The sequence below is a fragment of the Letharia lupina genome, assembly GCF_014066315.1.
Source record: "Letharia lupina isolate WasteWater1 chromosome Unknown contig_26, whole genome shotgun sequence".
In the NCBI taxonomy this organism is placed as follows: domain Eukaryota; kingdom Fungi; phylum Ascomycota; class Lecanoromycetes; order Lecanorales; family Parmeliaceae; genus Letharia; species Letharia lupina.
Genome location: NW_023502995.1, coordinates 370,068 through 395,581, shown reverse-complemented (window position 1 = coordinate 395,581; position 25,514 = coordinate 370,068). Strand labels below are relative to the sequence as shown.

General features: G+C 49.8%; 7 protein-coding genes across 7 annotated transcripts; 5 read left to right on the top strand and 2 right to left on the bottom strand.

Moving 5' to 3' along the window:
- Positions 1 to 1,930: 1,930 nt before the first annotated feature.
- Positions 1,931 to 3,324, top strand: HO133_006774 (uncharacterized protein; the record flags this gene model as incomplete). The annotated part of the gene is made up of 3 exons (XM_037297671.1): positions 1,931 to 2,263; positions 2,317 to 2,538; positions 2,593 to 3,324. 3 exons carry the CDS (start codon positions 1,931 to 1,933, stop codon positions 3,322 to 3,324), a joined length of 1,287 nt encoding a protein of 428 aa, XP_037147107.1.
- A 3,385-nt stretch (positions 3,325 to 6,709) lies between these two features.
- Positions 6,710 to 7,753, bottom strand: HO133_006773 (uncharacterized protein; the record flags this gene model as incomplete). The annotated part of the gene is made up of 2 exons (XM_037297670.1): positions 6,710 to 6,958; positions 7,019 to 7,753. 2 exons carry the CDS (start codon positions 7,751 to 7,753, stop codon positions 6,710 to 6,712), a joined length of 984 nt encoding a protein of 327 aa, XP_037147106.1.
- Positions 7,754 to 10,891: 3,138 nt separating this feature from the next.
- On the top strand, positions 10,892 to 11,518 carry HO133_006772 (uncharacterized protein; the record flags this gene model as incomplete). Its single annotated transcript, XM_037297669.1, has 1 exon — positions 10,892 to 11,518. The coding sequence occupies one exon, from the start codon at positions 10,892 to 10,894 to the stop codon at positions 11,516 to 11,518; it is 627 nt and encodes a 208-aa protein (XP_037147105.1).
- Positions 11,519 to 13,806: 2,288 nt separating this feature from the next.
- On the top strand, positions 13,807 to 14,882 carry HO133_006771 (uncharacterized protein; the record flags this gene model as incomplete). Its single annotated transcript, XM_037297668.1, has 2 exons — positions 13,807 to 14,122; positions 14,425 to 14,882. The coding sequence occupies 2 exons, from the start codon at positions 13,807 to 13,809 to the stop codon at positions 14,880 to 14,882; spliced, it is 774 nt and encodes a 257-aa protein (XP_037147104.1).
- Positions 14,883 to 15,210: 328 nt separating this feature from the next.
- HO133_006770 (uncharacterized protein) lies at positions 15,211 to 17,347 on the top strand (the record flags this gene model as incomplete). The annotated part of the gene is made up of 6 exons (XM_037297667.1): positions 15,211 to 15,392; positions 15,647 to 15,764; positions 15,936 to 16,118; positions 16,192 to 16,517; positions 16,655 to 17,022; positions 17,133 to 17,347. The coding sequence occupies 6 exons, from the start codon at positions 15,211 to 15,213 to the stop codon at positions 17,345 to 17,347; spliced, it is 1,392 nt and encodes a 463-aa protein (XP_037147103.1).
- Positions 17,348 to 17,683: 336 nt separating this feature from the next.
- On the bottom strand, positions 17,684 to 19,207 carry HO133_006769 (uncharacterized protein; the record flags this gene model as incomplete). The annotated part of the gene is made up of 3 exons (XM_037297666.1): positions 17,684 to 17,881; positions 17,934 to 18,596; positions 18,671 to 19,207. The coding sequence occupies 3 exons, from the start codon at positions 19,205 to 19,207 to the stop codon at positions 17,684 to 17,686; spliced, it is 1,398 nt and encodes a 465-aa protein (XP_037147102.1).
- Positions 19,208 to 24,647: 5,440 nt separating this feature from the next.
- Positions 24,648 to 25,082, top strand: HO133_006768 (uncharacterized protein; the record flags this gene model as incomplete). The annotated part of the gene is made up of 2 exons (XM_037297665.1): positions 24,648 to 24,764; positions 24,852 to 25,082. The coding sequence occupies 2 exons, from the start codon at positions 24,648 to 24,650 to the stop codon at positions 25,080 to 25,082; spliced, it is 348 nt and encodes a 115-aa protein (XP_037147101.1).
- Positions 25,083 to 25,514: the final 432 nt, after the last annotated feature.

Here is a 25,514-nt window from a genome sequence, read left to right as displayed (position 1 = left end):
AAGCGGGCCGACTCTTTCTCCATTGGGTCCAAATTGAGGGAGCATACCGAATGCAACCTTTCGTCCCGGTATTCCTCGTGGATCCTACGATTCAAGCTATCTTCGTTTTTTTATGTAGCCGTAAGGCGTGTTCCGGAGTCAAGGGGTAGTAGGGTAGTTGGGTATACCAGTCACTCTCAGAAATTATAGACGAAACAAAATCAATCAACGAGGATTGCAGCAGCGTTTGGAAGCCACTTAGAGCGCTCATTGGAGGCTAGCCGGGCACCTTTTGCCAGTATATCGTGCTCAGGTGTGAGCCGAGGAATGTTGGCCACCGCGTCTGTTCTTTTCATCTCCGCTTGACCTTTGCTTGAAGCTTGGCCTCCACCCTCAATTCAACGCCTCTGGTGATCGTTTCTGGAATAGTGAGTAAGCGTCCAGACATCTGTCGGACCATCCGATCGCTGATTCTTTAGGGAGTCTCACCACAATGGAACACGTCACGGCACGAAGCGTAGGGTGCGGATCAGGGCTAGATAGACCTTTGCACTAATCAGCTGCACAATGATTGGACGTTGTAAATGGTGAGCCCCGCAGTGCATCGTAGGAGATCATCGTCAACAGCTTGCATGAGCTCCCCTTACAACATGGCGCTTTCTGCACGGCACCTACTTTCAGGTGCAGATTCAGTACCCACTCTCGTCAGTCTTTCGGTGCGAGAGGGACCTCAGTGAAGAAATGGACTTCCAATAGTCATCCTCTGAAAGTGTATGTGCGTAAGCGTTACAAAAGGCACCTGAAGGAACATCCGAGAAATTTCAGCGTGGCAGGGTGAAACAAACACTGACCTCGGCTAGGGCACGAGGCTTCTGCCTGAGGTGGGACGCCGAAAAATGGTTAACGAGAAGCTTATGCAATTACAGGGCTAACGGCAGCCTGCAGCAGAAAGTTCTCTCATTATCTCCGTGTTTTCGCGAAGGATTTGTCATCGGTTCAAGCCTTGGGCGGTCTCATCTACATCCCTCGTTACTGATCTCTGCAAACGGGAAGCGCAGGGCCACATTGGCTTCGTTCTATAGCGTTCTCGAACACCTCCACAGCGCCCGAGTCATAAGCGCTAAACAAACGACCTTCAGGGCGTCGCGCTCTTGACCGAACGGTAAAGAATGCAGATTAATCCTTTTCATTTCCTCTTGAAATGTTTTTCTCAGATCAATATCCCGCAATTGGCTGGTCATCTTTACTTCGAGAGGGTTGTATTTCCGCCACAATAATCCCACTAGCGTTCGATTCGAGAATGTAACGCCCAGCACCTGTGATCTCTGAAAGAAACCTAGCTAGTCATCCTCGACGCCAAAGCCGGATTTTTATCATAACGGTCGATCTCGGGTTCTCGATATAGGAAGGCGTTTCCAGTGGCGGAAATGGCGGTCAAGTAGCTTTTTAATGCTGGCATTCAGGGATTGCAGGAGCCAAAATGGAGGGTTCAATAGTCATTGATATCATCTGCACGGTATTACATGCCACTGTGCCATGGCAATCCAGACCTCCGGCTTGCTGACTTGCATTCTACAGGCTGTAACCTCAGGGTAGCATTGCAGGATCTTTTCTCCTCCCTTTTCAACTTGTACCTTTTCGCTTAGAGGTCAGCAGCCCATTACCGGAAAATCTCGTTCGACACTCACTTTATGGAAACATGACACCCTTGTGTCTGAATATGGCCGTTGCAGACTTGATGGGGAATTTTGGTGCAACTTGGGAAGTTCAGTGGGGTTGGTCCTCTTGGGACGTCTTAGGGTTTAGTGGAACGCGCACATCACCCCCTTTGCTCATAAAAGTAGCTTTCACCCTCCTCCTTTCCCCTGTTTACTAGTAAAAATACTGCTCCTTGTCCTCTAATACCACTTGAATCAGATCTGACCTACCTCCTATCGCACAGTCGCCCAGCATGTCTGGCCTCCTCCTACTAGCCATTATGGTAGTGCCCAATGTCATAGCATTTCCATGGGTGGCCGGCATGTCCGGCGTCAGATCTATCTCTGAGATTGAAGCTCAACTTGCCAAGCGTCAAAGCACCTGCCCATTTAATGCGAACCACGTACCGGCTGCCCCAGCCACGTCGAAGTTCCCTTATGCAGGTGCCATCAACGGACTCCCCAGTACCCGTCCTGGGAACTTCCAAGTGCCCGCTAACGGAGATACTGCCCATGCATTTGTAGCTCCGGGTCCCAACGATATTCGAGGACCCTGTCCTGGTTTGAACACTGCAGCAAACCACAATGTCCGTCTCTAGGCCCCGTCAGCTTGATGGTATTTTCACTGACCTATGAATAGTTCATCAGTCACGACGGTGTCACAACTTTCACAGAGCTACTCAATGCGCAGCAAAACATATACAATGTCGGTTATGATCTTGCGGTCTTGCTAGCAGTCCTTGGCGTTGGCCTAGACGGAGACCCGATTACAGAGAAGATGTCCATCGGATGTGATGCCACAAGTCGAACGTCATTGACCGGTTCGCTTCTTGGCGCTGAAGGCGGGTTGGATAGTCACAACGCGCGTATACCTTACTCCTCAGTCCCTGTATCTTCACACTAATGTTAAAGACAGAAATTCGAAGGAGACGCATCTCTAACACGTGCCGATTTCTTCTTCGGTGACGACCACACATTCAACGAAACCTACTTCGCCGAGTTGACCGCGCTCGCCTACAAGGGAGGCGACAAAACCGATGTCATCAATAGCTACTCATTCAATCAAACTGTTGTAGCCCAACACCAATTCAACCGCTATCAGAACTCAAAGGCCACGAACCCCAACTTCTTCTTCGGACCCAAGGCCATCCTGCTCTATGGCGCTGCATCGTTCCTCTACGAGCTTTTCCCTTCCCATGGTCCTGATGGGGCACCCGCCTTCCTCGACCTCGGCTCCTTCTACGGCACCACGAATCCCAACGCAAACGGTAATGTCGTTTTCAACAACACGGAGCACGTCCCCATCAACCCCACCGGTGGACCAGGATGGTTCAGTCGCACCAACCCATACAATATCAGCGCTCTTGTTCTTCAAGTCGTCGATCTGTACACTGCACACCCCGTCCTCTTCGGCGGCAATGTTGGGGTGGGGAATTTTGACGCGCTCAACTTCGGTGCCATCTCCAACGGCCAGTTAAGTCTCAATCCACAAGATGTACTTTGCCTGCTCTACCAACTTGCGACGGACGATGTACCGGATAGCTTAAGTTCTCTTCTGACCTTGCCGAGTGAGATATTGAATTTTACCACTTCCAAGCTCAATCCAATCTTCGCGAACAGCGGGTGCACGCTGGCCTCGCCTTTGTAGGGGCTCGGAGTTTGCAACGGCTGAGGCAGAGGAGGGAATGCAAAGGTTGCGTGCGTTGCAGGTTTTTGTATTACAGATTGTTACATAACGAATGTTTGTGTCAGGGGAAGACGCATTAGTAGTCAGCTAAATAAATAGGGTGCCATTACATATACACCCCTTTTCGATACATGTGTACACCCCGTCTTACATCCGGGTGCTTTATTCGGTCTGGGTGGGCTGATTGAGCTCGGCGCAGTCTCGGAGTGCTTTAAAGGCCGTATGTCTTGCTATCTGCATAGTGCGTCACTAGTGAACAGACCAGCCCTTCGGGCGTAGTGTAGAGCGTGGACCTTAAATCTAGCCTCACGAGGCTCCTTCGGCCTGGAGTGGTGTCAATACCTTGGCCTTGCAAGGCCGGATCTAGCCAGGATCAACGCGGATATTTAGGCCAGCCTCGCAGTGCATCAAGTATCTGGGGCTTGACTCTTTTGGGACATTTTCACAGTCGGCTCAGAAGATGAAGAGCTTGCCATTTGTTCCCACCCGTAAGGCGGTCGAAGATATCAGGAGAGGGAGATTCACCATTGGCGAGGAGACCTGATGGGACAAATGTAAACGTATAGATCATAGTGCCCCAATAGATGACATTCATGGTTCCCAGGAGGCCACTGTTATTGTCTTGAAGGAGACGATATTCGTTTGAAATTGGGCACAGGAGAGGTGGAATTTTGCGAAAGTCCTTGTGGGTGAGAATTGAAAGGGTTTCATTTGGGAGAGATGGTGAGAGAAAATCAAGGGAGGAAAAGTTTTGGAGGTGGAACGGAGAGAAATTGTAGAGAAAAAGCGGATGAGTGAGCTAGACACGGGACTCTCACTTGATCTGAAAGGAGATTGTAGGAAAAGCCGTGCAGAGAGACAGTCAACCTCGACTCCTCAAGCCCATAATGCTTCGTATTCCTTTCAGCGGCGTCTTGAGCAATTGAGCTGGTATAGGCGAAGCTCCGCCGCCTATCCTGCTTGTGCAATTTTTTCCCCATGGCGCTTGGAAGATCACCGATTCGTCTTTTGGAGGAACTGTGCTGCTGACGATGGAGCAGCCTTGGGTATGCTCTCCTTTGCACCGACTATCTGTGTACCAAAAGATACTCAGTCAGTCTCTGGGTAAGAATCTGCCTAGTCTGGAGGGAAGTCGTTGAATCTATGGCCGGGACAGGGCAGATGTGAGACCGTTCCTTCAGAGGGGCAAAAACCGCACGGAGAGAATACTGTGCGCGAAACTCGAAGTAACGTCCGATGTTCCGCCGTTGCAGCTACCAGATATCTTGCTCTGCAAGCTTATCAGGTCGCACCAGTCTTGAAGGGTCGGGCGGACAGAAAACGGAGTCGAATCCGGGCAGGAAAATCCCCATCAAACTTGCGGTATTGAGGAGAGACGTAAGGTTTCTACCTAGTGATACTCACTACAGGTCAATCCCGCCTTAGCATCGCTTTAGCAGCGATACTCTAGCCCTATATTGCAAAGGCCTTTTCCAAAAGTTCGCCGGCTTCCAATTTGACGTCCTGGCCCCGATGATGCGCACTTGTCCGTCCGTCCGTCCTCCGAGCTACTGCCGCTTGATATCGTAGTCCCTTTGCACTCGTTTTTGACACAAGGACAGTAGAGTTTGCACAAAGGGTTGTGAGACTTACGCCGCTTTTCGGATTTGTCGCAGCCATTTGACGCCGAAGAAATGGCTTGGTAGACACACTGCCCAAGTTTTACCCTGTCTCTCAATATGGTCTGCGCATCGGAACATGCCATTTGTTCACGTATTCCTTTGCAGAGATCGACAGATGTGATGCTCGTTCAGATTCAGCTAACATGTAACAGTTAATGGAGTATCGCAAACATGCTCGATCCAGGAAGTCTGAGAGGTCACTTTGTCGATATGAATTAGCAGCAACAGCGGAGACCTGATGACACGAATACGCGCTTTTAACGACGCGACGATCCATACTAAGAATACTCGCAGGACGACAGACGACGACTAAAGGCACCAACAATCGCACTAGCAGGTTGACATTCATTGACAGCGATGGCGTCGACATATGTATTACTTTAAGTGGCTAGACCTGACGATTGAAAGTCTGAGCTGAACGTATCATGAGTGAGAGCGACTGTACCCGAAAGCGCGCGAATCCGATACGAAACACTAAACTTGCAGCCTTTCCTCATTAGGAGTCGCTAAAAGATCAGTCCGGCTTACGTTTTCGGAGAAGTCCGGTCGTCCTATACACGGTGCTACTTACATGCCGTTAAGGAAGATGTCCTAACCTACCTTGGATTGCCCTGATCTTTGGTGGATGCCGTTGTGAAAAGTATGAATTATGGAGGTCCTCGGAGCCAATTGTGTGTGTTTTTCATGATAGAGTCGGGCTCGTAGCTGAGGGTGAATATTAAAGAGGATCAAGTGAGCGAATGGTATTCATGAGGGACGCTATGAGTGGCCAGCTAGCGGACATCATATCTCGTACGTTCACCGTCATGGTTGTAGACGCAGCGCCAGCAACTCTGAACGGCCATCGGCTTGAAGCTTGGCGGAGACAGGGAGGTTGGCATACAAGATAGGATCCGGCTGAATAAATTGTTCCTGCTGCACTCCATCGACTTGGTTGAAAGATGGAGGATTGAAGATCAACATAGAGTCTGAAAGATGATGCCGTGGACGCGCTTTCGCATCCGAGAGGAAAAACGATTTTGTTAATCCGTTAAGGAGGAGCATGATGTCTTGAGTCTTGGCAGCAAATAGCAGAGTGGATGGCGATGCGTTGAGTGGTTCTCAGAGGAAGGTCCTGGCGACAAGAATCCAGCGTTCAAGCGAGACTAGCGCTATCTCAAAACCAACGCCTAGGTTGTGTCGTTCCCTGCCACCATTCCCTCTTTCTGCCTTCTTTTCCTCCTCAATATGGACTTTGAATACAGCAAGTGAACATGTCTAGCTACTCTCCTACCTGATCGTATTCCTGCAACAAGACTATCCTTTTGCCATCCCTCACCCAAAACATCTGTGCATGTCGCTAGGTGATTCGAAACTGTGGTCTGTATTCTCTCTCTTCTTTTGGATGCAAGTTCCAGTTACATCTAGCTTGCACAGCAGTCAATAGAACTCAAAATCAATGCCGCCCCAATATTTCCGAGTGAAGGCTTCATTACAAAGACAGGACGCGGCACTACCGAATTCTGGCAAGCAAGTTCATCGAATGTTCTAGAGCGGACACCATGAAAACCGTAAGCTGGGCCTCAGCGATGAGCTTTATCTCAACGACTCTGTCACCAACATACTCCCGAAGAAAGCTTTCGCCTTTCTGTACGCAAGCACTCATGGAATAGTCCCTCTCAATTGCGGGTCTCCCACTCTGCCATTCACTCCGTAAAGACCTGGTACGCCTGTCGTACCTTCCACAGACTTCCGAGATCCCGACCATCCTCCGTCACCACACTGACCGCCTTCCAAGCCTCCGAGGCCTTGGAGTGGCGTTTCATCTGGAACTCCTTATCCATGCCGCCGATGATGTCTTTGGGGCCCTTGCAGTCATACAGGATGCCGTCGAAGTCCGCGCGGGCCGGTGCGATGCGCAGATCCAGACGGCTCTTTTTCATGCTTTGCAACACCTAAGGGCGACGAGAAGTCAGCATTATGAGTGGAGAAGGTGACTCAAGCGAAAGCCTTACCTCTCCAACTTTAACGACCGGGCCACCGTCCGGGTGGTATGTTACGCAGAGCCTGTCACCTACTTTGACCGCGCCATATCTGACCAGCAAATCAAGTTTGTGCTTGCTTGGAGCTCCATTCAGACAATCTTCGCTGATGCTGTTTTTGATCATCCACTCTCGGTCGTAAGCTTTGCCGTTGGTGGCAGATAAGATCTGGACGGGTAAGGTTTCTGGAATGTTCGCAGGTGTCCCAGACGTGCTAAGCTGAGAAGAGGAGGTATTCGCGTATGATTGATGTAGTTCCTCAGAAGCCGGCTGAGGTGCATCCATTTCAACGTCTTGGTCGTTGCTAGTTTTGCTGGCCTGGGTAACGGTGGAGTGAGCTAAGGTGGATTGTGTCTGAGAAGCCTCTCCGGGGTTTTGTGGCAGACTTTCAAAGAGCATTACGCCGTTGTCAGGATTGATCCGACAAGAAAGGATTTTTCGGTTATTATCAATAAACAAAAGGTTGTCCGTTAGAGCAATGGCTTGAGCGGCTTCCCTGATCTTGTCCAGAGTCATAGGCTCGTGCTGTGGAAGGAAAGTGGCGTGAACCTCCGTCAAAGGTAGTGAAGTTACTGGTAGTGTCATTGCCCCAAGGAGTGCTTTGCCGTGCCATTGACCAATTCTGCGTGACAGAATGTGTCCGTCGTCCTCAATCACCAATAGGTTCTCTATGAGAGTGACCTCCTGATAACTTGTTTCTCCGTCCATGTTCAGCGTGAGCGACCAGTTCTGCAACACGCAACTGACTTGTAGTTGGTTGGTAACCTGAGTGAAGACCAGTGAATGTATCCAAACCAAATTTAAGCGCGGTCCGCTGGGAGCAGCCGTAGAGATGTGATAGGAACTCTTGCGCTAGTGGGGATTTGAATAGGGACACGATGGATACTGCAGCTTGCGTGGCGTCAGAGATTGTATCCTTAAGCGTGTCGAATACTACTCACCTCAGTATTGTCGTTCCTTGCGGTCGAGCTGCTAGAAGGAGCCCCGTCTTCGATGGTAGCATCATTAGACTGAAGTTACTTGTTCACATCCATCCTTCGATCTGCAACTTGAAACTTTTAGCAGTGTTAACATGTACAAATGTCGTATTGGGCCCAAAGTTCTACCTTCCTGAGAGACAGAGTTCCCTGCAAACCACTCGAGCCCGCAGAGAACATTGCGCAGGATACCATCGATCTTGCAAAGCGCATCACTATCATTGCAAACACCCTGTCGGATTATAATAATCCAGTGCGAGGTGCACGACCTTGACAGGTCAGTTTGGATAACAAGTCCGCTGAGATCGGGGCCTTGGAGAGGGCAGGACGGGGAGAGGAGAGTAACGACCAAGATAGCATCAGGGCACCCCGCAACTAGTAGTCTATCTAATTCGATGAATTCGCCTCGCAGATCTCATCGACGACGTCAAGCTCCGCCTCTATCCATCCTCTCTGCCATCGTTTCTATATGTATATTACGGAATGGGAAGTCCAGGGAAATCCAGATCTCGGACTGTTGGAAATATATGAAGGATTGATTGATTAGCTAAGAGAGTGCTGAGAGAAGGCTACTTATACCCCCATTTGCCACCTGATTGCCACCATGTGGGGTAGCTTCAACACAGGTGCTGCAGCAAATCTCAACACGGACCACGTGCTGTTGCCGAACAACGAAGGTTTCTGCGCTTCCGTTCGATCAAGCTTGTGACTCCAGTATCATTCGCCGCGCTTTCCCAGGTAACGTCCTCGTTGTGCAGCCTCTTTACGCCACACTCGCAACGTCCGTAAGACATGGTAGGAGCCAGTAGTCAGCAAACCAGATGAGACCAGGTCTTTGCTGACACGCCAAAGTGGCACGGAACTCGTCCACAAATCAAGTATCTTCTAAATTGCTGCCGTGCTTCGGGCTCATTTGCGCCAGTAGATGCAATCTCCCAAGCTCTAGTTTTCAAACACATCAGGTCTTTGATCGAACAACCTAATCGTATTCAGCCCAGCAGCAGGAACAGTATCAGTCATACGTACGTGAAGACAATCCTTGAGCTTTGTATGCGAACACGGATCGAGACGGCTGCAGGAACGCTCACGTCTCAGGACACGAGCACCGTCTTTCTTCCGCCCATCCGATCAGCTGCCGGCCATGGAAGTAGTGGATGAGACCCGCTTCATTACGACAAAGCCGAAGTTCAAATTTGCACGAAATCTCCGCGATGTGAAAGGATGCGGTTCGATAGGGTGGATGGTGGGGGACAGCTCTTCATGAGGATCTCATTTTACGAAAAGCTTCATTCCGGCACGATCCCAGCCCGTTGAACAAGCACCGAGCTCCTCCACTTGGTTTCAGCAGGGTGAGTGACTGACTCGCCTGAGAGAAGATGATCCGCTGACATCGCTGACATCGTAGGGCTGCGCACCAATAGTCCTTGATCTCTACGCAATATTATAGGTATTTGTGGGCTCAGCTGGAGAGCATCGGGAAGGTCGGCACTGGGTCAGTGCTCCTACCCGCGGGCCACTCCGTCGATACGACTCTATGAGTCATTGACCATATCCTGTCTCGTCACTTATGTAATCGAACATGGTGAATCTTTTGTGGTTGTATTAGTGAAGAGGCAATCATCAAAGAAGTGGGTCTCTGAAAGAGGTTGGTCTCTAACATCCACGACGTGCTAAGACCTGAAAGACTGATGCAACGAGAGCTAAGTAGGTACTCGTACTGAAGGTTGGAAATAATCGTGCCATGAAATTAAATTGCTATCTTGGTAAAACGAGGTAAGTGCGTGGCACGATTATATTATTCCACCCTGCTTGAGCGTTGAGCTTACCGCTCCTGAGCAGGCTTGTCGTGGTTCACGGACGAACCCACAGTATCGTCTCGACCCCCAAGCAGAATCAAATCATTCAAGAAGGGCAACTCCATGCCCAGCTGTGTGTGTCTGTTTTCCACTCAGAGTGGGGCTTAAACGCCATTTGAGCTTAACCCTCTAGCTGGGAGGCCTCCCCACTCAGCTACCCAAGTACCTAGTCAGCAAAGAGGAATGGTATGAGTTCGGCATTCGGCATCCACACAGTGTTGTAACATGTGGTGGCTCAGTGGTGTTGACTGATCCCAAGCCTGATTCCGGGAAACCCGGACAAGAAGTCCCTGGAAATCCCACAGGGTTCAAAGGGGGGCCAAAGCTCAGGCTTTAAGCGTTGTCATTTTGGGGGCGCTTAGCCACCAAGCCTAAATTTGGGGATCGCCCGGTCCAGGTTCCCGGGCCCCGGACTCCATTTGGGGGTGCCGATGTCTACAGTCTAAGCAACCCTCTCGGGCGGGCCCGGCGGAGGCTTATCCGTACCATGGGTGCACATCAAGATGTGTCCTTAGCGTGAAGATTGGAGAAGAGGAGCTTATGTTTGTAGCGCTCCCCGGCACCAAGACTCCGCCAATACCGAAATTATGATAACTATCGATAGAAATGAGCGAAAGACCTTTGACCTACGTTAGGATAGCGCATTCAAAATCACTACTGTAAGTGCTCGAGAACGGACCACATGTGCCCACTTTCATTACGCTCACGTGTTACGCCATGGCAATAAGTCAACCGAGTCCGAGGAAAAGGAATTGGTAAGTGAGCATGGGTGTACATGTTTCGTATGCAAGCCCATGCAAGCCATATGCGCTTTGGGCCCCTTGCTTTGTTTTCCCTATTACCTGCAGAATGCGATCATCCAACCCCCCCTTTCCATGTCCAATCATCCCCCATTTCACTCACACTTTCGACATAAGTTCAAAACCCCTTCCTTTTCACCGTAGTTGACGAAACCTGACAATCCTTTGCATTTTCCTTCCTTTGCGTGCAACATTCTTTCCTTATGACTTGGGATGGCCTCCGAACCCGATGATTACCAGACTATCAGCGACAATTGTCCAGGGTACATGGTCTTGATCTCGGAGGGTATAATCTGCACTCGCTGCGCAGGGGAGAAACGTCACAGGCCGAATGATTGCCCGAAACCTACAACTGCTGCGGATCTAGCCACAGAGACCTTTTTGGAGGGAGATGCAACTGGGGACGACAATGCAGACCCGGGGATGGAGTCTCTCTCGGATACGAGTAGTATGTTTTCGGAGTCGACCGCTCGCTCGGAGAGCTCAGAGATGCAAGTGACAGATGCGCATCAGTCGGACCAAGGTGGTAGCCACCAGCAAGACACCCATCCACCAAGCCGCGGTTTCGCACGCGCCGATGGCAGCCACACAGATACTGAGCCGGACCGCACCAGCCCTTCGCCGCCAAATCGTCGAGCCGAATTCAGAGTCCCCAAAGTTCCCTTGAACGAACCCAGCCGAGCCCCCAAGATCTTCGTCAAAGCCAACCGTCAAACATCCAATACAGCTACCACCCACAAGTCCGCACTTGCCAACACCACTGGGAAATTTGATTACGACAATACAACGTGTCCCAGCTCCTTTGGATTCGGACGACTCCCTTCAGAAGCCATGGGCTGAGCAGAAAGACGGAGCATACAGTGGCGCTGAGCATTTCGGTACGTATCCGATGGGAGTTTTGCCGTGCTCCGTGAACCGCTACTTGTTCAAAGCCGGCTCTAACCTGAAGCTCTGCAGGATCGTACGATAAGATGCAGGCTGCTGTTGCGGAGGCTAGAGAGGCTGTCAGGAGATGCATTTGTCCCAGCACTTACGCGAGTGTCGAAATATGATTCATTCATTGCCTTGGGTGGATAGCAAGCGTCGTATTATCATTCCTTGCCCTGGGTGGATTGCAAGCGTTGAGTTATATTCCTTGCCCTTGGTGGATAGCAAGCGTCCAATTATATTCGTTGACCAGGGTGGATAGCGCTCGTTACTCGATTCAGTTACATAGTCGTGTTACTCTGATTTTGCGGCTCTGTGTTAGTAGCTCAATGTTTTGACGCGTTCGCGACATCTTTAGCATTTCAGGATCTTTGCGGTCGTGGTGGTGCTCCAAACAATAGGCTTTCGTTGCTAACGAACCTTACACCTGGGACTCCTCCACCTCTTTGAGCGGGTTTTCGCATCTCCAATCCTTTTCCCGGACCCATCGAGTCATTTGTTTGCAGGTCCAGCATAACAATCAACGCAACGGATGCATTCGACTAGTTCATGTCCCGAAGCTCCCCAGGCCTTCAAGTGAGCTCTTGCCCGTCAAACGATACCTGCAAAGAGAGCCGGAATTGGAAAACGTGGTCTGAGATTTGGAATGAAAACAGCGCCCATCACTTCCAAGGCCAGCAGATTGCACGCCTAACAAACAGCTGACATGACCTCTTCCAAACCCCCTGACGTCTTCGCGATTAAGCTTTTCTCCCTTTCTCCGAGGCGACTACCAAGCAGCGCCTCAACTTCCCTTACCTTTCAGGCTCGCATTTGAATTCGATACGGAGGAGATTGGTTGGCCTCTTCACTAAGGCACAGGATTGTCGACTCTCCGCCATTCCCAACGGGCATCGCCTGCGCTGTCCTCTCGGGTGGACTTGATGCTTGAAATATCCACGTGGCTAGTACACAATAAGTGCTCGGAAGGCATCAAGCGCAATGATCTGCTCATGGCATTCGTCCTTCCCATTGGTGGTTCGGTACGGAAGAGCAAGCGCTGCCGTTTTGGCTGAAGGGCCATGGTGATACGAGGTGAAGAATGCTAAGTGGTGGCCGTATGTGGAACTCGATTGGACGGCAAATATGGGTGAGGGGTAGGGGTAGGATTGAGTTTTAAGCCGGCGTGGCATTCCAAATTGTGCAAGGCCAGGCTCGACATGCGTGCGCAGGGATGTGAGATACTTGCATGCAGCCTTATTATAGGGCTGCATACTTCCCTTCCCGGCCGTGCCGGCTCAGCGGATCAAACATATGGCCTCCCAGGGTTATCATACGCCTCCCAGCAGACCCTGTAAAATTAGCTCGCAACCATGTCCAGCTACAATTGGCAAACCCCAGTCGATATCCTTTTCAAGCCTTAATCTAACTGAAGGGACCTTGCAGTGACATGAAGTCAGCAGCAAGGCTTCCGAGCACGTTTCACACTCAGATTTTTACCATCAATCCCTGCGGCACGGTCATATCCATTTGCATCTCAGTCATAGTCTCCGAGTCAGTCTCTGCTCGACGTCTCATCCAGCGGCGGACTCACAGGAACGGTGCTTGCGTGTCATAAGGCATATTGGCACGAAAAGATGATTCACAGGGGTATGCAAAAGGCAACCTACGGCTGAATATCCCTGTCCAGAACGAACTGTCCATGCGAATCGAACCTAACAAAAGACATGGCGTTTGAGATCATCCAGGCTCTGTGCTCGACTGGACATGCACCTCAAACAGGGCATGAAGAGCACTTCTGTCAAATTTGGCTGGTCGCTGCCTTTGAACTAATGCGTTTCCTGTCGAGTATGCCCCACTATCTCCCAAATTTTGGCCCATCGATTTGTCTTGTGCGAGCTGTCACGTTCTCGCGTACCTGCAGTACCAGATTGCGATGGTTGCTCGTTTGCATGTGCTGTCTCCCATTTGCCCTTTGCTGTTTGTCCCCGTTGCTGGCTTTGCCTAGATGTCAGCTTTTTGTCAGTCTAGCAAACAAAGCTGGTTCATTTAAAACAGCTCTGTCTCGTGTGAGACTCGCTCTTTTCAGTAGAAGAAAAGACCTTCAGATCTGTCCCGGGGCATCTATTCTCAACTTACGTCTACTGCGGTGATCTATTGATCAGATCAAAATAGCAAGCGCTATTCAGCGCTCCCGAGAGCGATGATGCAAAAATCAAGCCATGGGGGATTCCTTGGCTCGTATCCAGACCATTGACGTAGACGAAGGCCTCTTCCCCATTCGACCCGACCTTGGGAACACAAGCATCCAGGAGAGCGTTCAGTTGTGGGCAAACTACTTTGTGATGGAATTGCACAAGCGGGATCTGGTTCTCTACCTCTATGACATGGCTTTCGAGGCTTTTCCTCCGAACGGGTCTGATCAAACAGACAAAGAGATAAGCGTTCCCGAGGGAAATAAGCTGGTGCAGGTCATTCGATGCGCGTTGAACCTTTCAACCTTCAACGAAATCAAATTCGACATTGCCACAGATTCTAGTTAGTTGCTGATATCATGCAAGAAGCTTGAGAGCAGTCAAATGCAAACGGGCTGATTCAAATTCTGGGCGGGAAACGAGAACAAACCACGGAAGAAGGCCACTCGATTCCAGAGGACCCACAAAGACAACTGTCTACTTTGCGTATCCGACCTTTTGAACTCCTTGGCATCCAGGACCCAAAGGAAAAAGGCATATGAGAACACATTCCCTATCATTCAGACTCTCGATATCATCCACGGCCACTACGAAAAGTTATCCTTAGAAATAGCGACGCCGAAACGTGGCAAATGTTTCCCCCAGGAACCAACAACCTCAACAGATTCCCGCTACAGAGTCCCAGGGATACCCCGAGTTATCTGCAAGGCGTCCGAGGCTTCTTCGCCAGTGTTCGAGCTACCACGGGCAGCACATTGGTCAACTGTAACGCTTGTTGTGGCGCTTTCTACAAATCCGGACCTCTCGAGCACCTTTTCGCCGTGTTCATCCCCTCTAATCGGAGTCCCTCTCCAGAGCACTTTAAGTGGCTTGAGAAAGCCATTCAAGGTCTGCGAGTTGAATTCAACCACCTGAAAGACGACAAGGGCAACCAAGTGGGGTCGCTCCTGACCATCTTTGGGCTTGCACGCCCTTATGGTGGGCTCAAGGATGTCGAACTCTATCACAAGGAAGACGAACAGGCTTACACCGTCGCGACCTACTGGGCGAAAAAAGGCACTTCTCTCCCGACATCGGCTTTTGAAGTTTCTGACATTTTATAGGATACGAGTCGCCTACTTGAAACTTCGCCTACCCTGTGGTTAATGTGGGAGATAAAATCCATCCGACCTTCTTGCCTCCGCATGTGTGCACCATAGTTCCGGGTTAGATGGCTAAAAGGAAACTCGACTCTACCCAAATCGCGGACATGATTGAATATGCCAGCCGTGCGCCTGAGGATACCGGAAGGTCCATCAACGCGGACGCCTTCAGAGTTCTTGGCCTAGATGACAATAGTGTTGCACTTGTAAATGGTCCCTGTGTTTGGTTATGATTTTGTTCAGAGGCTGACTTCAACAGAAATCTTTCGGGATTTCCTTAGTCTCTGGCATGGTCACTGTTCAGGATCGTCTTTTGGACCAGCCAGCAGTCAGCTACCAGAAAGATTCCACGGCCCATGTAATTGACGGGAAAGGTCGCTGGAATCTTAGAGGCGTGTCAAAAGTGTTCAGACCAGGGCAGTTGGAGAAGTCGGGTATTCTGAGAATTACCCGAGATGAAAAGGATTTGAGGTACGTACTTTTTGAAGTAAATTCTTCCTTCTTAGTCGCATATTAGGGCCACAATCCAGGTTTGGTAGCAGAAAGCTCTCTCACCCCTTCGGAATTGTCTTGTTACTTAGGTGACTTGCCATGTTTCGGCAGCGAAAGGATGTTTCTGCTCTTCAGACGTGTCTCGTTTCTCGGTCTGTTACCCAAAGAGAGCTACACTAACCCCGAGATCTGTGTAGGGGCGAGCAAAGCACTTTCGACGAAAGCTTTCGCAGTTTTCTTGCCACCCTTAGAAACTACCTTTACGGAAACAAACTCGATAAACCAGTTCATTTGGGGCGGCAGACGATCTATGAAGGGGACGAAGATGCTATCAACCGGGAGTCGACCGCTGTGTGGAGCAGGATATCTGCTTTCTCATAATCGTCTTGCACGACAGTGACGCAAGTACATACAACCACATTAAGAAGAATAGGCGACATCAACTGCGGGATGAACACTGTATGTGTCTTGGGTGAGCAGAGGAAGTTCTACAAGAGGCCCGTCCCCAAGGCGAATCAGTAGTTTGCCAACGTTGCTTTGAAAAACAACCTCAAGCTTGGAGGGATCAATCACATCCTTGAAAATCAAAGACCGCTTTACGAAAATACTATGGTAATCGGGGTAGATGTGACACACCCGTCCCCAGGTCCAGCTAAACGGACAGCACCGAGTGTGGCAGTCATGGTAGCCAATGTTGACAACGAGGTAACCCTTTCCCGTTCTCACTTATCTCCCAGGTGCAAGAAGGGCTAATATAGAGAAAAACCAGCTCACACAGTGGCCGATAGATCTTCGGATCAATACGGCTGGTAAAGAAATGGTCGACCTGCTGGGACCAATGCTTACGACTCGCCTGGAACTATGGCAAAGTGACCGCGCCAATTCGCTTCCCGACAATCTTCTGATCTATCGTGACGGCGTTTCGGAGAATCAGTATAAGACATTACTCGAAGAAGAATTGGGAAAAATAAGAAACACCTGCCAGGTCAAGTACAGAGGCAGAGATCCTCCCAAGATCACGCTCATTATCGTTGGCAAACGTCATCACACCCGATTCTTCAGAAAGACCGAGGCAGGAAACTGTACAAATCCAGAATTTGGCACGTAAGTATACCTGGAAATCGAGGACTTAAGTCCTTCGCTGTGTCCTAGAAGGAAGAGATCGTCCATGCATATTTCCCCTCCCCCTCAACGTTCCTACATTTACTGACAGAACATGGCTAATTGCAACGGATCTTCAGAGTTGTCGACACCGGTGTTACCGAGGCCCGCAACTGGGACTTCTTTCTTCAATCACACCACGCACTCCTAGGCACAGCGTGCCCTGCTCATTACTTCGTCTTGCATAACGAAATCTTGACAAAAGAGTTCGTCGGCGCAACCTTCAAGATTTCGGACTATTTGCACAAGTTGGCCTACGAAATGTGTTATCTATTTGGACGATCCACGGGTCCGGTCAACATACCACCACCGGTCTACTACGCGGATCTCGCGTGCGAGAAAAGTCGCTGCTACGGGGATTGCGACGATGACATCTCGGACACTAGCTCAACGATAGGAGATGACGGCGGCAAGCCTCAAGGGAGTCGAGCCGAGGCCCAATCGGCAAGTTGAGGTCATGGGTCCGGAAACCAGATACCGAATCGACCGGCACCAAGTAAGCAAGGACCAAGCGCGCAGGGTACTCCAGGATTCAGTAAATACACCCGAATAAACCAGGGCCTGGCTCCACGGCACCCGGCGGAAAGGGAGACGCGTTGAAGACAGATCTGCGACCTACAGAGGCAAAAATGCCAGATTTAACGGCTGGGTTCACAAAGAAGGAGAAGGCCAAGTTATTTGAGGAAAGAATGGCCGCTAGCCAGAAAGCAGCAACGGGAGGGTCGTCGAAGGCGGAAGGAAAGGAACCAGAAGTCAAAACGGAAGCCATATAGGAAGGGAAAGCGAAAGAAAAGCTGCCAGCAGGAAAAGCTGGAGGCAAGGTTAAAAAAAAGGGACCCAACGATTCTCATGCATCAACTAATTGTTCTCTGACCAATTGAAGAGAGCGGCCATTCGCAGGACGAATGTTTCCGATCAACAATGGGCGCGCGACCCTAACAGAGCCGCTATGGTGTGTCAGATCTCACTCTCAGGGCTTCGCCAATCGGCAAGTATCACATCATGAGTCTCTCCGATTCATACTGATCTACAGTCGGTCTAGTATTCGATCTGGAAGCTAATCTGATCTTGGATCTATTGAACTAGGTACATTCCCAGCGATTGCTTGTTTACCCTTTGGTCACTTTGTCCCTCAACTCTGATCCAGATGCCGGAACCTTGACGAGTATAGCGGCTGATGAGTAATGCCACTCAAGACTCGGCTCATTACCGTATGCCATGTGAACCATAGCCAGCTCGCGCGGTCCTGGCTCGTTGAACCAGACGATACCCTTGTACCACTCCGAAAGCCATTTCGACTTAACAATCTGAACTCCCAGTCAGCATTTTCAAGACAGGTTGATTGTCCAATCGACATACCATCGTTGCTGAACCTTCGTCCTCACAGCCACCGGCGTCACTTAGAATCACGCCGTGGAGTTTAGCACCAACCAACTCGGCGCCTTGGAGCTGTTTTCGCAATTTGCGGTCCTCTTCGTCCGGCATACCTTTCATCACTGGCCGTACCTCGACATCTAGTCCCAAGTGGTAAAAGGTCGAGTAGAAGACGGCGTCGATACCTTTGAGAGCATACGGGAGACGGTTACGGTGGTTATCGTTTGTGTGAGCGTATGCGTGTTGGCAGTAGAACCCCAGCACGCCACCCTTGGTCATGAAGTCTGGCGCTTTTAACGCATCAATAATCTTATTGGAGAGCGCGTATTGTTTCAGGTTGACTGATGTGTTTTGACGCATGACACCGCCAAGACGCTCACGCACATACAAGTTGTATGTCGGGGTAAGGCGGTGGCCGCTCTTGACCTCCAATACTTCATGCTCGCAGTCACTGTAGAAAGCTGCCCACTGAATCTTGTTTGCTTCCTTCCGGCCCCAGTCGAAAACCGTCTCTAGGCCTTGATGTGCGACACATAGTTGACCGCCTTCGTGAGGATAGGGTAGGCAGATTACCAATGAGCCGAACTGCTTGGCACCGCGAGGAGTGTCGACGTGGGCACGGAATTTTCCAGAAGGGCCGGAGTAGATCTATGTTCTTGGGTGTGAGCAAGTATCCATGTTGATTTCAATACCAATAGATCGGGTGATGCTTCTGAACATACATTGAGCTTATAGAGCTCAGCTGCAACACTCAAATTGTCTTCGAACGTTGACTTCCCATCCACAAACGGCTTCGCGACGCCAGGCAGGAGTATCTGCGAGATTGCGTCGACAATGCCAACGTCGTGTGGGTTGAAGTTGGTGGAGAATTGATGCGCGTCAAGCTTCGCAGCCTTGCGGTAAGACTCATCGAGGACTTCTTCTCCAGCCTTGCCGAATGTCGCAGGTGTACAATGCTTTAAGAGCCCTTCGATGACAGCTGCGCCATCAGCAGCCTCGGAAGGTGGCAGTGCCAATTTGCGGACCGTTTTGCCACTGGGAAGATCCCAGCGAAGCACGATAGAGGCGGAGGTAGCTTTGCCGTCGTCATAGGTCAAGTTCTCGAAGCGGCTCAACAGATTTTCTTCATTGTTAGAGACTTGAACTTCCCCTCCACAACAAAAAGCAGCTTTCTGGGCCGAAACAGCGCCGACAAGCTGATCCAGTAGGCTCGACTCTTCGACTTTTCCCTTTGCTAGTCCTTTTTTGGCGGCTGGCATGACTGGGTGTCGTGAGTTATCCTGCTGCTATTGCCTTAATTTTGTTCACGGAATATCTCTGGGTAGTTGTGGAGTCGATGTTATGTTGTATTGGGATGTGGTGTGAAAGTTGTTTATTATCAAGAAGAAGTAGAATGGCTGCGAAGCCCACTATATAAAGTGTTAGGTGGCTAGCCTTACCACAAGGCTGGGAGCATGTTCCAACATGTTGAGTGATGGAGTTTTTGTTATCATCTAAATGCTATGGTCCCTTCAAGATAGGCCATTCCAAGACACTAACGGAGGTGTTGAGGTCAGATTTCATCGCGTTAACAGAGACAGAGACTGCAACCCCTTTAGGCTTCTCAGATAGATGCGCTAGCGAGTAGAAAAAGATTCTGCGTTCGATCATGGCGCTAAGTGGCCGAGATTCATTTCTAACCGCCATGAATTGATGCATTGACCACAGGAACCAGGCACTCGAGCAACCAAGCCAAAACACTCGCTTCGCCGGGCTCATCATGGATACACTCGCTCTGTTCGGAGGATCACACTCCGTATCCTGCTTGGATTTAGTGGAGAAGCAGATGTTATGGGCAAAGCTGGCCTAGTGCATCGGCTGCAACAGACCGCGGCCTTCGAAATTTCGGAGCAGTTCTTCCTCTTTCAAACCACTTTTCGAGCTGTTAGACATGTTTGGGGAATACAAGGATCGGTTTACTTCCCTAGAGCTCATCCATTACTCGGATATGCCATAAAGAAGAGACACTGATCCCGAAGTCTCTACAGGTACGCACATTTCAGGTTTGTTCTTCCCTCTTTATATCAAACCTTAAGCCACAAGACATAGTATTAGAGCGAAACCCTGCTCCCACCTCTGAGATCTATGTTATTAATCCGGGCTTGGTGCCTTCTTCAAGCAATGGTAATCTCGAATGTACGTAGTAAGGCTCTTCTCGTGGTTATCTTTTCCTGTTTGCGACTGGCTTTTGAGTCGTGAGACACGTTGGAGAAACAACTTCCCCATTTTACCGCCTTCTGGCTCCGAAGACATGTCCTGTTACTCAAATTTCCATTTATGGATGAGAATGCTGACACAAATATATGATAGTGGTAAGCACGGGGAAATATCTCATGCGTCACTGTTGTGTTTCTGTACTGTACGCTGGAAATAACACAATTAGACTTGTTGATGTCGAGTTAGAGCAGACGGTGGTATATACGACTTGCGATTTTTGCAGGCCCTCATCATAATCAGTTTTCTCTGCCCTAAGGTTGAAGGATCATCTGTTTGGACTCACTAGGCCGAACCTTTATCGCGGGCTATACAAGCATGGCGCTACGCTGCCTCGGTACAAAGCGGGCGACAGCTAGTTTTTGACACTGTTCAGTTCAGAGAGGAGGCCACACAGGAACAGAGCGTAGAATTTCTGAGATCATGGCTTGGGGTAGCCTTTTCGTATTACAGGGTGGAAATAGAGACATGATCAAAGCTGATAGAAAGTGTGCCAGAGACAATGACGGCTTCGGATCAAGAGTTGTCGCTTGAAATGAGTCTGAAACGATACTCTTCTCTGTGAAGGTTGGCAGATAACAAATTTTGGGGGAAAAGACGATCCCGGGCAAAGCGCCCAACGCACTTCCGGAGAACTAGTCCAGACTTGTTTGGGTCAATAGTCCTTGGACAAGTTCGAAGCCATATTTCAATGGTCTAGACTGGTCTGAGGTATGAGAGCTAATGGTTGAAGTGTTTAGCCCGACATCATTATTTTTGTTGAACTTCATGAAAACCTAGACTTGGTCTCAGGGTTTCAGATCGTGCCTTCCCGGGCTGTCATTTGCGTTCTAGCTTGATTTGATGAGTAAAATGGGCGCCAATTTTCTTTGAAAACATTTTCGGTTGTTTTGATATCAGCCCTCGATTTCGTATGGACGATTATTCTGCAGATTTATGCATCTAGATAGACGGTGGATTATCTGTAGCTTCGACCTGGATCAACTCAGGCACCCAGATCGATGTCCGGACCAGTGGGTGTCTTGAGTACGGGCGAAAATTATGAGCATCTTAGTCGTGGATGAATGTAGAGGCTGTTGCTGAGCTCAACGTTGCCTATCGAGATTCGATGAGATTAGATAAGAAAGAAGCGGTACACAACGGTACTCCGCAGTCGAAGTAAGAAAAAAAAAAACTCGGCAGGGTTGATCCTTTAACGCCTTGGTCCGGTGAGGTGGAGGGCAAAAGGATGAATCGAAAATGGAGTCTCGACTGCCAGCTTGCGTTGCCACGTTTCATCTACTACCAAATGGCAGACGAATTTGGAAATGTACACGGAGCTCATGGGGCTGGCGTTAGCCTTGAGAAGAAGATATCCATGCATGTTTCTGTAGTGTCGAGGCTGGCTTGAATAGACTAGCCGAAGCCTTACAGAAAGGCTGAAGGGATTGTGTAGTTCCTATAGCCTTTGTGCTTCAGAAGGTACAAGTGAGAAATCGGAAATGAGAAGGCTAGAGCTAATCGTACGCTCTACTTACTGCTTGTACACCTTCCCCCCCTTTTCCCCTCTCCTGCCTCCCAACCCGTTAGCGCAGGATTCGCAATAATTCTTCAGGAGCACTTTGCGATGCGGCCCGACATCGCGACACTTGTCTTCTCCCAACGTACATTTCCCGTAACCCTATGTCTTGTTGAAAACTGGAGGATGCGCCTGTATAAGATTCAACGAATCAGATGAGTGTGCAAGAGGGTGTGTTACAGAAAGGGTCTTGGAAAGGAGGCGAGGATTCTGTTCACGAGGGTCGCACTCTATAGATAGCAAGATGAAACTGGAAAGACGCCTACGGAGGTTGTGTAGAAAAACTACCGGAACTCAGGTACTGACGATGATTCGAGCGGTACAAGGTTCTATTTTGGAGGGTGTACATGTAGAGAAAAGGGGTTGCGCCCGCAGATTGAGGGAATTGAGGACTGCCAAGACCTTTGGTCAAGGACCGTTCTGTACATATTAACCCGGTCTCTTTAATCACGACTTCAACTTTTTCAGCACCAGACATCATAAACAAGTGGCCAACAGCCAGCGATGATTTACAGAGAGAAGATGATTAGTCACTTTCAAGGACTAAACCCTGAATATACGAGAGCGTTCGCCTGCCGGCGCCACACGTCTTCGACTCACGCAGGAAAGACGCACATCTTGTTTCACATATAATGCAATGCATGGCTCAGCCGCAAACGCATAGCCTTGTGATTCAATGCCTCACAGCTCCCTCCTCGGTCTTTTTTTTCACTTTATCTTAGCTACTTCTTTGTAGCTAGAGACCAATCTGTCTTACAAGGGTGGTAAGTATTTCACGATCTCCCAACTATGTTAACGCTTATGCCCCCCGAAATGTCAGCTCTCGCCTTAACGATATGGGCGCTGGCGCTTATTACTGTCTGCCTTCGATTCGTTGCTCGAAGAATTACAAAGGCGGGGTTCTGGTATGATGACTGGCTTATGATACCTGCTACTGTGAGCATTCCCTAAATCATCAAGACGCGTGAACTTCCTCAATGGCCCGGAAGCGTATTTCAAGCTCACGTGTCTACCAGCTTTGCGCCACGGCGGTAAGCTTTATCTCGGCCATCGACAAAACCACCGATCCAGGCTCATGGCTCTTTGCCAGTTCGATCTGCTGGGCCATCGTCATGTGGATTGTCAAATACTCCATTCTAGCTTTTTACTGGCGTCTTTTCAGCGGCAATCGCCGAGTAGTCCGATTCGTCATCTGGGCTCTTGGAGTACTTGTAACGTGTTGGGGAGTTGCAGTGGTACGTTTCTGTCCCTTGATCCGGCTCTGTTGTCATCACAACGGTACTCGCGGATCTTAACGATGATTTAGGTGTTTTCAACAATATTTCAGTGCGATCCCGTCAGCGTTGATCCCGTCAACGTATACTGGTCTCCGGATGAAAGCTTTCAATGTCATGTGAATTTCGAGTCGCTCTTTCTGGGCTCTTCAATAACACATATCATCATCGATGTAGTGCTTCTGGGCTTGCCGGTGCCACTCATCTGGAACCTTCAGATGTCCAGATCACAGAAAGTCATGTTGACTGGTGTGTTTGCTGTGGGCGGCTTGTATGTTGCTCTCTTCTTGGTATCTCTTCCACAAATGCATCGCCCTCCCCGGATCCAAAAACTAGGTCGTCTCCAACTAACAAATGTTCCGAATCCAGTGAAACAATTGTCTCTGCCTTCCGCTTAACATGCGTAGTCTTAAGTTATTCAGGAAGTAACAGCAGGTTCTCGAATTGTTGCTATGAGTTTGATTGGACGAGTTGCGAGGTCAACAGTGCCATCATTTGTGGTCAGTACATGACAGCTTCCTCTACCCGTTCTTATAGCAGAAAAACAACGGCTAACATCAAATCTTCACGTTCATCACTAGCATGCCTCCCTTCCCTCCGCCCAATACTATCATTCATCTCCGCGAAATTCAAACAATTACGCAAGCACGAGAGTACTCATAAAAGAGGCTCAAGGCTTCTGATGGATATGCTTCCGGCAGGCAAATTCCCTTCGTCCCCAGTGTTGCCGTTATCAAGGAAACAGAGCTGGAATGATGGGCAGCATCCCATGCTAGACTCGTCAGCCGTTGTAGAGGTGGAAGCAATGAATCCACGAACTCCAGAGCTAGACGCCGAAGCGCCGGGACCACATATACTAGAGATCGGGGCACAGGAGCCCGTACTGGAGCTGGAGTGTCAAAGATCTATAGCCGAGTTGGAGGGAGGGAGCACTTCCGCGACGAGGATACGATGAATGTGGAAGTATAAGCAAGCATGTTTCGCAGCTACCGACAGTACAATCCCAGCGAAGTGCGGAAAGTTCAGACGATGATTGTAAGACAACACGATCTCGCAGGATTTCCTTTAATCCTTCCCTTGTTTCTTAGGCGCGGGCTTCTTTTGGGTCTTGCGGTCTGCTTGATACCTTACGAACTAACCTCCACACCACTGAAAGCGAGTATAACTATAGAACTTAGCTTGGTTTGCGTATCTGAAAATCGCCTTCTTGAGTCTTAGGGGCTCGTTGTTCACATTCGCCATAGATAAGCGCATAAGTCTTGGCAGCGTATACATGATTCCCAAGAAAGAGGAGAAGGGTGACCCAGGCTTCAACCGATCAGCACTTTACAAGGCCAGTCCGACATTTCCCCAGGTGACTCGCTCACCTTCATCGTCGCCATCCAAGGATTGAGTGTGAGTATGACCTTGATACATGAGAGTCAGGGACTGCCAGAACATGAAAACGCATCCCGTGTCAGACCATGATATCCAAGATTAAACCTCTGCAAATGTGCCATCTATCTTCTGAAAGCAATAATATACGCATAATCGAGAGAGTGCGTGACTCATGCATCTTTATTCCTTCGATAGAGGCTCTCCGGATGACGCTCTAACTGACTCTTACCTGCAAAGATGAATGTTGACAACAACAAACATACGCTTGGAACGGGCAGCACCAACAACCACATGCCTGGAAACGGCGGTGGCAGCAACCACATGCGTGGGAACGGCTGCGGCAAAAAGGTTGAGGTATGCCTGTCGACATCGTTGATCCTGCTTAACCTACACGATCCCAAAACCCTCGTTGATTCATCTACCAACCTTCTTTGTTTGTAGCGCTCCCGCAAATGCACCCAGTGTGGTAGCACCAATCATACTGGTGCTTCGTGCCCTGTCCGCCGTCCGGCGGCACTTGCTGCGGGCGTGCTGGAGCTTGGTGCTCGTATGCTGGGTGTGCCCGTTAGGGCCAAAGATGTGGCCGAGGCTCGCAGGGCCAAGAAAGAGCAGCGGCGGCGGAACAACAAGTTCGCCTCTGGGAGGGGCCAGCGGCAGCTATTATGGTCGTGAGAGGGGTAGCGGCAGCAACAATCACAGTCGTGAGAGGGGCGGGGCCATATGTAGTATCTCTGCGGAAGAGCGCGACGGCGACAACAACACCTTCCCGGGAGGGAGAAACGGCGGCGGCCCCGCCTATTCCGATGATCCCGTAAAAGGCTCTCGTGTAATAAGTGCGCCAAACAATTTGTTATATGAACATTTGAACCGCTTTACAGATTAGAAACCCCAATTTTTGTTTCCAACTTAGATATTGTAAAAAGATCGTGCGCTAGATACTAGGCGTCTTCTCTCCTTTCCATTACACCAGGATTCTCTTCCAACTCGCTTCTACACGCCAGAAGTAACCTATCTTCCACCTACCCAATCAAACCTTCAACCCCACATGTCAGAACTGCCCGTTAAACCGGTACCGATCGATATCAAAACCCCATCATCCACCGA